This window comes from Thunnus maccoyii, chromosome 17, assembly GCF_910596095.1.
Source record: "Thunnus maccoyii chromosome 17, fThuMac1.1, whole genome shotgun sequence".
NCBI lineage: Eukaryota > Metazoa > Chordata > Actinopteri > Scombriformes > Scombridae > Thunnus > Thunnus maccoyii.
Genome location: NC_056549.1, coordinates 21,511,270 through 21,525,955, shown reverse-complemented (window position 1 = coordinate 21,525,955; position 14,686 = coordinate 21,511,270). Strand labels below are relative to the sequence as shown.

Below are 14,686 nucleotides of genomic sequence, written 5' to 3'. Positions count from 1 at the left end.
AATCTGTTCTAGTCTAAGCCGGTGCAGCGAGTTCATTTAAAAAAATCCATATTTTTTTATTTGAATCGTTGGTGTTACTGGATGCTGGCTGCCAAAATGCTCGAGGCTTTCTCTAAGTCTATGACAGATTCATACAACTAAACCTTAATAAACAAGCTGTTTAATTGTTTATGTGATAGAAAAGTAAAGCCAGACTTGTTACGTAATATTTTCTTTTGCAATTTCACGTCAGATGGCCAATTATATGCATCATCATTTAGTCACATTAGACTTGCCATCTTTTTCAACCAAGCCCGTTTGTTTATTGGCTGTGCAGACAGCACCAGCTGCTGACCTTCAAGAAAATGGAGAGATTTCCTATCGTCAGACTTATGAAACCGCTGAAAAACATCCTAATGAATGGTGATCCGATCGCAAATTGACAAATCAGACTGAACACAGAGAGCCCTAAATGGGACACATGGAGCAGTCTCTCTCTATGGTGGTAATTTCTGGAATGAACTGTTTATCTTACTCAGCCTTGCGGTGCAGTGAAGGGACTTCCATCCAATTCAAAAGGCTAGAATTATATAAGTGGATGAAAAAAAAGCACCTGCCAACAAAATTGACTTGTCTGAATGATGACTTGTCCATGCAATCAGTTTTATTATTGACAGGATATTTGCACATTGCCCTGGCTGATTCTATCCCTGCTTGTTGAGGAGCAATCATTGCAGAACTGTAAAAACACCTGCCAAAACAAATCACCATCCCTGCATGACAGTGTATTCCTAATCCATGACTAGGATGCGAATGATGTTGCTCCAATTTCCTCAGCCAGTTCGATAAATGCTCAGCCCTCCAAACACATACATCCTAACATCCAGACGGCCACAGTGCTTTCAACACCTTTCTCTGGCCCAGTTATATGAGACATTTTGATCCATCAAATTCACTGAGGCTACAGAGGACAATATGAACCTAAATCAATGGCCGGCTGCATCAAAAGCAGCTACAACTGGCTTCTAAATCCAAAACCGTTTTCTGGTTAGGACTGGGTATGATTTGGAAAATCAATATGGTCTCCTAAAAATATTTTCTATTTCATCTCTAAGCCTCTATGGCATAATGTTCAGCTAAAAATGAATCCAATGATCATACCCTATTTTACATAAATAATTTCTCTTTCCTTTTCCCCGCAACGGTTTTATACATTACAAATAAGAAACATGAAATCTGATTAGCATCCTCAAAGAGGAATGCAACCCCCTTTTTGTCAGCAAAATCTAATTCTGACAAACTAAACATGGGTATAAAAAGGGTGGAAAAGAAGAAATGAAACAATGGGTCAGGAATTACAAACACCTGCAAAAATAAGCTACTCCTGCTGCGATATTGATCAAGACAGTGACACATCAATTAACCAGCCTCGGAGAGACGTCTGCTTGGAGAGGCAGAGATAGTCTCCACTCATATCAGAGAGTAAGTGCAGCTGTGTTTACCTGCCTCTGCCAAATTTCATTGCCAGCTACCTGATGGCCACAGCCGCAGCTTTACCCTTGATGATAATTACTTTACAAATCACAGAGAAGAGCAGAAAGGGGGAGAAACACACCGACTATGAGCTTTAGTTGGTTCAGGTATCAACTCTGAATCACAGGTTTTCTTTTGCTTTGAAATAACTATGAATTATACTAATTGCTAATTTTACATCCAGTACTGTAATTTCCTATTTAATCTACACATATTTACAGCACACATCAATGTGGATGCAATATTTCTTCTTTTCTTTTATGTATCTGTCACCACCAGAGACATTTATGCCAGTATTTCACTAACCGCCATATTGTTAATTCATGTGTACCATGGTTCCCTGGATTTTTAAACGTTTAGAAACAAATATTTAATTTCTGTTAGTGTGCTTACTGCGAGAGAGGAAACCAAAAAATAATCCTGTTTCTTTTTTCATCTAACATTCAAACTACCTGTGTCAACAGTATGGGTAAACAGCCAGTCAGTTTGTGTTTGGTTGGTGTCCTGTGTAATCGTTATTTAAGCCCCATAAATTTTTATCTCACGATATTGATCTGAGACAAATGCTCATATTTCTTATGTGTTGATAGGGCATATCAAGCATATCTTTTTACTGCTGTAAATTAGACATAATCAATATCAATTCAATAAATTCCAGACAGCTATGATCATAATAGTGTAGCCTCCATATGGTGCTCGTTACAGGGAAATCTTCATAATTATAATTTAGATGACTTATTCCCTCCCCTAGAGATTAGCTATGAAGTAAAAGAGTTTTAGAAATCTAGATAATCACCACTGATATCAGGGGAAAACGAGCAAGCGAGGAAATATATTCCTTGTCACGTAACAAAGAAAATCTCTGCTGCATCATCTGTAGATTAAAATGCATGTTCCGAACCATGGGATTCACAGGAAATAATGTGTTCATGTAATCCAGCAATACTGACTGTCAGTTTCATCTCATTGATAACAGCCTCAATGTTTACTGTTCATCTCTTGCAGTTGTATGAGAGCTGTACTGAGTTGCTGCTTATACAAACAGAACATTTCCAACTGCTGCTGCTGCTGCTTGTTGAACGTGGTTAACTGGTGAAACACCGGGTGATGTTTATTGTGAAGCAGTCACAGGAAACGCCATGTACTTGTCACAGCGTTGACCACGATTGTTTATCGAAAATCTGTCTACTCATTTTTGGCATTTTTTGGAGTGAGCTGTTAAATGAAGAGTTGCAGACAACACACTGCACATCTTCAACTTCTCAGCAACGACTCTTCTTACTGTGCCCTGCTGTTGTGTGGAAACTCGCGCTATTTGCAGCATGAAATCTGAATTGTTGTCATTATTTTTGTCTTTATTAAAACAACACCAGTTATTTTGGTTGCACTATAAACAGATACACCAGTTCCTCCTCTGTTGTATTTCTGATAAAGCAGCAGCTCAACAAGTATTCACTGTATTTTAAACCACACTTGCTGTTACTACCAGGAACTGTGACTCAGAAAAGTCAAAGCAGGTGTCAAAATACCTGATACATCTCTGACTGGGCTGTGGCCAGAGGAGTAATATGCTGTCAGTGCACAATGCCTGAGCGGTGAGGCAGCTGTGTCCCCTGTTTATTGTTCACCTTTAATTAAAGAGATGTTCAACATTTCCAGGGTCGAAACAAAAGAGAAGCAGGTGTCCAGGAACAAAATATCAACACCCGTTATCCATATAAGCGAGTGCTGAGTGCTGTCCAGTTATTCCAGTTATTAATATTCCCCCATGAGGTAGTACTGACAACCATCAGCGTTGAGGAAAAATTGCTGGCAGCAAATATTCACATTAACTTTCACATTAAGAATGTAATTGGATGCTGCTGAATCAATTTTTATATATATTATATTTACTTGATGATTTAATTGACAATGCCATTTGTTATCTGTTTATGTCAATCTATAACAGACACAAGTGAACATATTGACATTAAATTTTAAAGGTGTACTATGCAGGATTTTCTAAAAAACAATGTCTACACGCATCCAAAAATAATCCCTCTCAATCATCACTTATGACCCACTGGAAGTGTGTGGTGGTGTATTTATCTGCCCTCTGACTGTATTTTCTTGTTTTCTTATTATTATGCTGTGTTCAGGACGCTTCTGTGTGTCAACCTTTGGGCAGTGGATTTGAAACCCCCGGCTAATAACAGCACACGGGGTGTGAGGTCGGGACCAGTAGCGTAGTTAACAGGTTACATCACTGTCTCAGTCTCTCTCTCTGCTCTCCATCTGTGTTGTTGTGGATGTATGAAGAGCTGCAGGTCTGTATGTCTGGTTGAACGAGAGCGGGGCTGAGCAATATGGCAAAAAATATGATCACGATCATTTTTTCCATATTGATCAATATCAATATTTATCACGATATATATGATTTGATAATGCTGCCATTTGAAGAGTATCCTGATAATGACTGAAGCCTGAAGAAACTAGAGGGTTCATTAGTTACATTTTAGAACACAGTTTATTGACATAAAAAATAGAATAATATACTGTAAACATTTAACTGTGCAACAAAAATCCAGCAATGCTGCACCTTCCTGCAGGGTTGTATGGAGGTGTTTGCATGTTCGTTTTTGCTTTAGAACATAACCGCCGTCAAACAATCAGAAAATAATGTTCATCTTATTCATGGCTTATTTCTCGCCAGTGCCACTCGTTCTCTTCATTCACTCTCTAGCTCGCTCGAACATCGCTGCTCTCTCTATCTCTCTCAAATCCTGCATATTATACCATTAAAGCAAAAACGTAAAATTAAATAAAGCAGTTGCCAAAGCAGAGAATAACATTCAAAAACCAGATAGTTTTAGCTACCTGCAGATTTTTCCCTATATCTCAAAATTCTATTAACATTACCTGTGCTCACATCTAGATACCTGCGTGTCCCATTGCTGCATAAATATTATGTGTGATAGGATATTTCACATATTACACAGTAGAATAAAGACCCTTGAGTCCATCACAGGAGAAGAAAAATAGGAATAGCATTACTGTCACAGATAAAAGTGATTTTCTGCTACGCTAACAGCAAGTAAATCACTATTCCAACCAAGGCCATTTCCGTCGTAACACAAACTGCCATGTATCTGCTGTGTTTTACTGCGCAGCGTCTTACAGGGAAGCCTGTTTTTATGTGAATTCATGTAGGAGTGTGGTTTCCTTTACAATAACAGGGAAAGACTGATATGGAGAGTGACTAATGGCGGGTGGTGCCACAAGCTGTCTGATTCTTATGTAGCAGCTCAGTGGAAGAAATAGCTATGCCCGACAATCAACCTGTGGCAACAAGGCTGCGGCTTTGAAAAAAAATGACAGATTGTCATAAATAGATGGAGGCTTACCCCGCATGGCTGGAAGATAAGCCCGTCGACTTCGTGGCTGACCTGGGACGTGAAGCTGCCTTCAAGTAGCTGTAAAATAAAAAGAGGACACAGTTTCAGTCAAGCAAAATTGATAAATGACAAAATAGGTAGCTGAATCTTTAGCTGGAAACACATGAACTGACATTGATTTATAAAGTCAACTATAGCTTTAGAGACTGCCAACAATACCTGATCCTCTAAAAGTAATAGAAGTATTGACTTTCAACATGACTGGAGGGCTTACCCCCTACAAATCCTGCAGAGTTTTAAGCAGGTCAGATACCTTGTTTTCATCTATCTAGCAGTGAAACTTAGCACTAATCTCTTTGATTGATAATGCATGACTGAGAGATCAATATCTGTAACTTGACAGACCAGGTTGAAGACAAGAATAGCAACAAATTAAGTTTCTGATGACGGCCAAGAGTGGATTTCATCTCTTCCACTAACACCAACCGCAACACAGCTGTTGCAGAGAAAAGGAACCTATGGCACCATATTAGATGAGGGATGCCTTGGGGACATGGCGGAGCGACTTTACAATGAAAACATATTTTCTGCAACACAAAGCACATCACCAGCCACAGCGAGGACAGTAAAGGCACCCAAATAAGGCTGAATATTAGAAATAAATGTATGAAGACTTTAAGGCTTTTGTGATTTGACAGGAAGACATAACGGGACGACACCTAACAAGGTTAGCCTAGTGCTCAATCTTCAAGTGATATTTGAAAAACAAAAAAGTGAAACGCAAGATCTTCAAATCAATCTTTTAAAAACATTAAACACGAGAAGAAACCGCAACTGCACGGTAATTCAACCATGTCACCTTCATGAAAATAAAACTGGACATGAAGTTCATTGTGATGTTGTGTGACTAATGTGTTTTGTCTATGATGGATTACAAATCTGAAGCAAGTTTATTTTCATATTGCACTGGCACCAAGAGAAGCCTGCTGCTGCTTGGAAGGTAGGAAATCAATCTAAAAATGTATCATATGCCTTGGAAAATGCTCAGCTGTAATGTAATACCAAAAGCCTGCACTAATATATGGTTGCACATAACTATACAGCACGGCATCTGATGTAAGCATAAAATGAACTAAACTGAACAACAATCTATACTTTTTTTTGATATCCTCTTCTTGTGAAAACTTGATGATCTTTGCTTTTGTAGGTTCATGCAAAGGGTAAATATATTTATTTAGGCAAGCAGGAAATGAGTCTTGGTCAATAAAGTAGAAAGCGAATGCATTAGTGCACTACACTGGATATCAGGTATCATATCCAACCTATCATGGCGAACTAAAACAGAAAACAAAGCGTTTAAACTCTACACAAAGGCAATGTATGGTGGAAGAACAATGTCGTACTTAGAGTGGCCTTTTACTACATACAGTATCTCATCTGACTGAATGAGAGACAATAAAATGAAATGATTCAATTGTAATTAACAATGCGCACATTTCTCCACTCCCTCATTGTGTGGCTCTGACAATTCAATCAGTGAGAGTGAACATTGCAGGAGCCTGCGACTGGGAGATAGAAGAATGCTCAATAGATATGGAGGCCGTCAACAATCATCAGAGCCTTGATGAACCACGACACATTGACTACGCAGGAGATGACTGATAGTCGTCGTCTGTCCTCACGCTACACAGAGACAGACAAAATTATTTCATCAATCAAAAGTACAAGAAATCAGGTAATATAAAGTAACTAGAGTTGTATCTAATGCAATACCAGCACATCATATCACACACAGCAGCACTGTAGGCTTCAAAGACGCCTCTGACCCGTGCATTTTGTCCACCATTAGACTGGTCTGCCTCAGCTGCTCAGTGGACAGCTGTCTGAGATGACATATTTAGTCTTTCTCAAGAAATCCCTTTGAGGTGAGCAGAAACAACTGCATAATACAGCAGATAATTTGCTGAAAAGGAGGAAATTTTGAAATAAGTGGAGATATAAAGAAGATACAAATGTCACATTTATTAGGTGAAATCTATAGTGAATACAAGCTAGGTTTGGTGAATCTAGCTTCAGGTTTGTGGCACTCATGTATTGCCATCACCTTTCCAAGAGCTAAGCATCTGATTTTATAATATAAATACCAATTGATCTTTTAGCCTACTGTACCACTGTTCTGATCTGTTGCATGATGAAGAATGAGAATGAGAATCTGTTACTTTTCTTGGTCTTATATTACTGTAAATTCAATATTTTAGGGTTTTGGACAGTTGATTGGACATTTGAGGATGTCACCTTGGACTCCAGGATGTTGTGATGTGCGTTTTTCACCATTGGCTGATGTTTTATTGACCAAATGATATGATGAAATGATGATAATCAATTAATTGTGAAAATAGCTGGCAGATTAATCAATAATAAAATAATAGTTAGTTGCAGCCCTAATGAAATATTAGAAACACACCTTAATATATACCATATAATTGAAGGTTTTCATTTTGGTTTATGTGTCATTTACAGCTACTGTCTTTGTTTGGATCAGGAAAAAGAGGCACAACTTGGGAAATTGGTTTTTCATCATGCATCAGACGACAAAAATATTTTTTAGTCTGTATATGAACATTTTTTCATCAAGATGGTTCGAGGGATTCTAAAAATACTTGCTGACAGTGTCGGTAAAGAAACCTCTGGGTGTATTTTTCAGAAAATGAATTCTTAGTTGTGTGACTTGACTGTACACTAATAGTAAGACAAGGCACAAACTGAGGTTAGGTGAAAACCTCGAGGGCGCCGTCTCTCCAGCTGCAGAGCGGAGACCTGAACACAGAGAAACTAATTTCACTTACATTTATACCTGGAAGATCTCACATTTCCCGAAAATGCTTTGATGCTAAACATCGCTACTTTTCAAAAAGGTGTGTTCCGGGGAAGTAAGTGATGAGCCCTAAGAGGTGCATACATTTATCTAAAGCAACAGAAAACTGATTGGTATCTGCGAAGAAAGCGGAGCATCAACATCAGTGCTCTCCAGAATGATGAATGAGTCACAGCAGATCACACGGAGCTTGACAATCATGCTGACATGAAGAAGGCAGATAGCCAGACTGCAAGGAACTGGTGCCTTTATGAGGGAACGGCATGTAGGCGGTAAGATCTGGGAGTTCCATTTCAGTTCTCTTGCCATCTTAGCACACCCACCCACCACCTTCGGCAAGCACAGTGAACCTTGGATGAAGAGATGAGCAGAAAGAAGACTTCCATTCACACATCCTCCTACAGTAAGGAAGTTCCTTGGAGCGATGATGCAGAGAGGGGGCAGCGACCCTGCTTTCATGGTAAACCTCTTTAGGAAGGAAACACAAAGCTGTGCCTGTGCTTTATATTCCAGTCAGACCACAGGGTTGTTTGCTGGAGGCTCCTTTAAAGCCTAATGTGAATGAACCTCTGAAGCCACTGTGCAGTTCCCTGTTAAACGAAAAGCCCACATTAGAGTGTGCAGGGAGGGCTGCTGAACTACTGGCTGGCCAGGAGTCAAACAAGGTTACGTCGTCTGGAGAAGTTAAACGTCTTAGAAAAATTGTCTTTTGATGGATCCAGATAGTTTAATAAGAACTGTGATCAAGATTAAATTGTACACATTCATTTGTGGTGCCAGGGAAAAGATGAGCAGAGACATTAACATTTGAAAGATGAAACCAATCAGGGATGGCATAAGACTAGAACAGCCAAAGGTGATGAGGAAAAATGGCACAGCGCGAAATTGAATTGTGGTAAATGGGAAGCTGCTGGAAACTGGACAGGTGAGATGAGTGACTAGCATTAACTAACATTCCCAAACATAAAATGAAAAAAAAAGTTATTGCAAGTTATTGCAAGATCATAAAGACTTGAAGACTTAAGAAATCATTGCACTGAAATCTGTAATCTGAGGCGCTGGGACTGAATGCAACACGTCAATTTAGATTTTTAATTCCAAGTTCAGCTTCAGGTTTATGTCTATTTATATATTTTTCTGTACAAAAATCAATAAAAACTAAATAATAGTTTGCAAAAACAAAACAACAACAAAAAACAAAAACACAAGAGGTGAACATGAAGCAGAGACACAACAAGCCTAACTAGTCGAACCTTTATTACAGGTCACTGTCTCTATGCAGGATGCTTTGTGTAAGCAACAAAAGGATCTCATGTGAAAGTGTGTGACTTTTCTGTTATTGTCAACACAGGCCACATTTTTAACACAACAGCACATTTTCATGTGTTTTTGTTTTGTATGAGTACAAAGCTTCCAAGAGCAACTAAACTGTGTCCTAAATATCTATATTTTGTCCCAAAACACCATCACAAAAACAAAACTATTATAAGTGTTTAATTTAGTAAGTACTCGAAGATAAAAGCCTAAAAAGCCTGTCTTTGGGATGGGCAGGTGCTGAATTGATAGTCTGTTGTGGGGTTATGGACCTGGACAAGCAGTAGGTGGGTTACATGAAAGGTTTCTGTACTCTACTATTACAATAATATTTCATTCATGAAACAGTCTATGCAGCACCGGTCTGCACTATGTGCTGAATACGCAACAGTCCAATATGATCGATCCACTTTATTTTAAGATGCACATTTTTAAAAAGCTCTGTTATATATTTTATTTTTAAATGCAGCCCTTATTTTATAATTTAGATTTTCTAGCTATAAACCTACAAACTATACATATAGTTTATAGTTGTATTTCATGGTTGTTGGCCTCAGGCAAAGTGAGGAGGGACTCCAATGTAAATCTTGCCTAGGGCTCCCTATTGTCTGGAGTCAGGTCTGATTCTATGTTTCCGAATAGATGTTTGCATAGAATAACCATGGCAAATATGGAAAATAAATATATATGTGGATCGTTTAGAGAGAATGACTGCACCCCTTTTGTGTATTTATGTTATAGTATCTAATGCCTTGGTCTATGGGGGTTTAAATCAAGCTTTTACACACATAAATTTGAAAAAATAAATAGATAATGCGTGAATGTGTGAATCGTGAATGGCTGAATGTAATTGACTTTCACACAGCTACGTTGGTTAAAATGGAATCCATCAGATATACCTGCAATATTTAGTGGGACATAAAATTGAAATGGACATTAATATGGCAAATGACGATCAAATAAACCATTTAAGATAAGTTATCATAGTGGAGAATGGCCAATGCAAGTATGTGCTGAAGCTATACCACTGCCAGTTAGACACATTACAACCGACAACCACAAACGCACAGCAAGCAGAGCACAGCCCACACACTCAGACACATTCAGCCACACTCGTACAGACAGCAGATAGAGAGTCAGTGTGAAGAGGCAACAACCAGGAGGCAGCCCTTCACTCTGCTCCAACAGCATGCTGCTGTCTAAGCTACAGCAAGAGAGGAGACTGTGTCTGTCCTGAGGTACATAGTGCTGAGTTTGGCTCTATGTCAAAGATAAAAGAGGTTTTGATTTTTTTATTTGACGGTGGAGAAAGAATTTGCTTCCCTTATTGTAGAAGGGAGCTGGAGCCAACTAAGATTCAGCTGTGGTTGAGGTGTAACTGTGCTGAGCTTAAACTGTCAAAAAAATTGAAAAATGGTGACACTGTATTTATCACAAAACTATAGCACAGCCTTATTGACTAGAAAATGCTACATTTAAGCTTAGGGCTGCAACTAACAGTTATTTACATTATCGATCAATTGATTCATTGTTTGGTCAACAAAAAAATATTGAGCTTACTTAAATATGCCCATTGCCATTTCCTTAAGCCCAAGGTGACATATTCAATTTGCTTGTTTTGTCCGACTAATAGTCTAAAACTGAAAGATATTCAGTTGGCTATCTAAGATAGAAGAGTAAATCGTTTCAATTGAAAAGCTGGAAGCTGGGTGTGTTACACATTTTTGTTTGATAAATAACTTAAACAATGAATTTGTTATCAAAATAGTTGCAGATTAATGTTCTGCCAATCACTTCAGCTCTATTTAAGTACATCAAAATATTACAATAACCAGGCTTCCAGATGATATCAATCAAATTTCCAAATGTCTGTCCCAACTGTCCTGCTAAGCCATATCAACATCTTTGATTACTCTTGTCTCTAGGGAAAAACAATTTCAAGGAATAGAGTGGGTGTGTTCAATATACATAATCAAATTAAGTGTCTCTAATAACTCTACCCGTTGGTACAAGTTAGTGCAGTAATATTGTTGTGGTAACTCAGAAATTCACCACATAAAATGTTTATTTCATGCAGCTGGAAAATCACAGAGCTACTTCTTGGTATATGTATGTATTATGCACTGACGTAGAGGTTGGTCTCAACTGTGACATCAACTTTACATACCAAGTGAATGTCTAACTCTAATAGAGGTGATAAATATAATTACAGTTTGCCTTTACAAAGGACTAAAGATGTTTTTGCTGTTGCTGAAAACTCTGGTGATCACAAGCTTTAATAAAACAGTGCACCTTCAGCTGATCATCCTATGTAAGAGTGAGGATAATTTTATATATACTCACCAAACATTTTTTTAGGAACACAAGTGCAATATAATGCTATCCAATACAACAGCTCTGCTACAAATTCTGCCCTTACGAATCTTATACATTTTCAGTTTTCAGAAAGGTGATAATTTTACTTTATGTTATTATTGAGGTCACAGTGGGAGACGGCGGTGAAACCGGAGTGCATTCAATTAAAAATTGTTCATTGTCATGTATGTTTATGGGGTGGACAAAATATTAAAAACAATATAATGAACTCCAGTACACCCCTACCACTTACTACACCTCAATAATAATCACAAAGGAGAATTATCACCTTTCTGACAATATAAACAAAATCTAAAAATGTTACAGAAAAGTAGAATTTATGGCAGAACTGTTGTATTGCATTAATGGTCTCTGAGTGTACTTTTCACAAATATTTTATGAACTGCCTGGAAGACAAAAAAAATCTAAGACATGAATATGAATAAGGGGACCTATTATGCTTTTCCTTATTTTCAGTCCTATATATAATGTTACAATGTCGGATGTTCATATTAAACATGGCCAAAGTGTCAAATAATGAGGTAAACATTTGTAGAAGATGAAGAAGATGTCGGCTTGTAACGAATTTCTTGATATGGTCATCTGCTCCAAGCACAGCGCACAGTTCACTGCTCCACTGACATTATGGCATTTTTCCATTGTTTTTGGGGTAGTCACACCAAGCCATGACTTAAGTCGAGCTGGCACGCTGTGAGTGTTTTTCCATTACACAGCAGGGCAAAGTAAAATAAGCCGTTTACCTGTTGGTCGTCTGCAGCTCTTCATCAAACATCATCATCACTGTGGCTGTTTCTGCTTGTACTATTCCTCCCTGCATTATTTCTAACTGATCCGCTGAACAAAGAGCTCCAAATATCTCCATATGTTGTTGTGTCGACCAGTTTTTACAATCACTAATGAAGCTCTCCTGATTTGGTGAGGAACATGTTTAATTTTCTGTAAATTCTTCACAATAAAAGTCTCCTATTATTTAGTTGTTTAAAAGCTTTTAATATGAAGCAGTAAAGCGGGAAATGTTGGGTTTGCATTGGTGGTAACTTAACACGACTCTGATACGGCTGGCCCTTGGCAGGCTTCCGGAAAGCTGGCCAACCAGAACAGAGTGGGCTCATCGATAGGGGGGCTTAAAGAGACAGGAGCTAAGACTGCCTGTTAAAGACAGACACTGAACTGAGGGGCTACATAAAGGGCCGGTATAAGATAAATAAGGAGTTTTTTTGAACTATGAATCATGCAAAGCTACTCTAGTGGAGTCTCGAATTAAAAATATAGAGCTGGAAGGGACGAAGGCGAGGATGCCATGACATCATCATGGGTCAGAAAAGACAGACAGCAGACTGCAGGCACCAAGTCCACACAACATCTTAAGATAGACACCTGTTGACCCGGCCCAGAGGATGCATGTTCCTTTCCTTGAGTACATCAACTCAGAGCCTGGAAGGCACAGAGAAAGCAGGCAAGCAGAAAAATAAAATGAGCCGCTACACTCGATATTGCCACATATTCAAGCTGCTTTCTCTCCAGTGAATCCGACCTTTACTATATAGATGCACCGTGCATCATCAGATGTTGCGTAATGTCTTGGAAGCTTTGAAGAAAACTAAAAAATCTCAAAGTAACCGAGGTAAACAAACATTAGTCATCAAGTCCATGTCGTGTGTTCTTCCAAGCAGCATAAACCCTTATACAACAGTCAACATGTTTCCCTGTGTGAGTGGGTGCAGCAGAAGAGAGAGGACGCAGGTGAAGAAGAGCATTTTGTTCTTGAACTTAACCACGGAGGATGGGTGTATTACCAAGCCAGAGGTGCAGGCTGATGAATTTACTATTGTAGTTTATCAGGAGAAATTCAAAACACTCTCTCTCTCTCTCTCTCTCTCTCTCTCTCTCTCTCTATATATATATATATATATATATATATATAAAAATTGTATTTGAGCTGATACAGTAGGTGTGGAATCACCACAAACTACCTCAAACAGAGCTGAGGTTTACCACAACAGCTCAGTTCTTTCTTTGTTCAAAAAAAAAACAAGATAAAAGAGACAAATAAAATGGAGACCTGGGGTCTTACTTTCCATCTCCAACAGCTAGAGACAAGACAACTGAGGTGTGAGGTCAGCGAGCTACAAGGAACCTGCAGGACTGACAGCACTCAGCTAATGAGGCATGCTGTTAAGGAGGAGTTACTTTCTTCTAGCCTGGTCACTAAAAACCTGCTGTGACAGAAAAACAAGACTCTGACTCAAGGGTCAAGATATAGCGGTAAGAGGAGGAGCGTGAGAGGAGGGCATTTACATAGAATCAAGGTCTGTTAATGACGACTAAGCCCACTGGAGAGGAAGATGAGTCAGGAAAAGGATAAAATGCCTTGTCATTGCACTTACTCAACAAACTGTCTGGGATCAACACTTAGGTCTTCAACACACCAGCAATTGCCTTTGTTTGGTCAGAGTGATGATGGTAAACTGCTCAAATTTTTCACCTTGCTGCTGTACTCAAAATTCTAATGATTTTGAAACTGTATGCTATTTGCAACTGACCTTTCAAAATGCATCTACTTACTTTAAACACTATCAAGAAACTTGAACATGAAGAGAGCATCTCTAGTTTTTCAGAGATAAGATATTGGTTTAATTTAAAAAAAAATTAAAAAACATGCATTAGTTTTTCTTTGGAATTAATTTAAATGCACAATACAACAATAACAAAAGATGGAGTGTGATGACAGTGTGAAGTAACATGGGATTATGGGAGTTGTTCTCTTCATTGTTAAACATCCAGCTTCTCCAGGATAGGATTACCTCAGTGTTCACAGTTCGGGATGTTTTTAGCGGGAGCTGAATTATCCGCAGAGGTCTCCTCCTCTCCAAAACAAACAGATCCAGTGATTAAAACAGGTAAAAACACTGAATAAAGCAGTTTCACGTTAAAAATCCGTGTTTCACCAATGCTGTCCAGTAGGGGCTGTGAGCTGAGCTGTTGTTAACATTTGCTCAGCTGTAAAAGCAGTTTCATGTTAAAAATCGTTTTTTCTCCAACGCTGTTCGGGGGAAAGAGGATGCCTGGGAGGGGCTGCTAACTGAGCTGCTGCTAACGTTTGCTCAGCTTGTTTCTCTGATAACTTAAGATCCAAAGGTCCAATTACTAAAATCCTTCATCTGGTTAAAAGATACAGTTAAAATACGACCAAGATCTAAAAAGTTTATCATGAAAATGTGGCTTAAAACTGAAT

The 14,686-nt window shown here is 38.6% G+C and overlaps 1 protein-coding gene across 2 annotated transcripts in view; it reads right to left on the bottom strand.

Moving 5' to 3' along the window:
• The window catches only part of rngtt (RNA guanylyltransferase and 5'-phosphatase), a 91,529-nt gene that overhangs the window by 28,276 nt on the left and 48,567 nt on the right, over window positions 1-14,686 (bottom strand). For both annotated transcript variants that reach the window (XM_042390237.1, XM_042390236.1), the window contains exon 12: window positions 4,896-4,964. In XM_042390237.1, coding sequence (XP_042246171.1) covers window positions 4,896-4,964 — 69 coding nt within the window. The remainder of the gene's footprint in view (window positions 1-4,895; window positions 4,965-14,686) is intronic.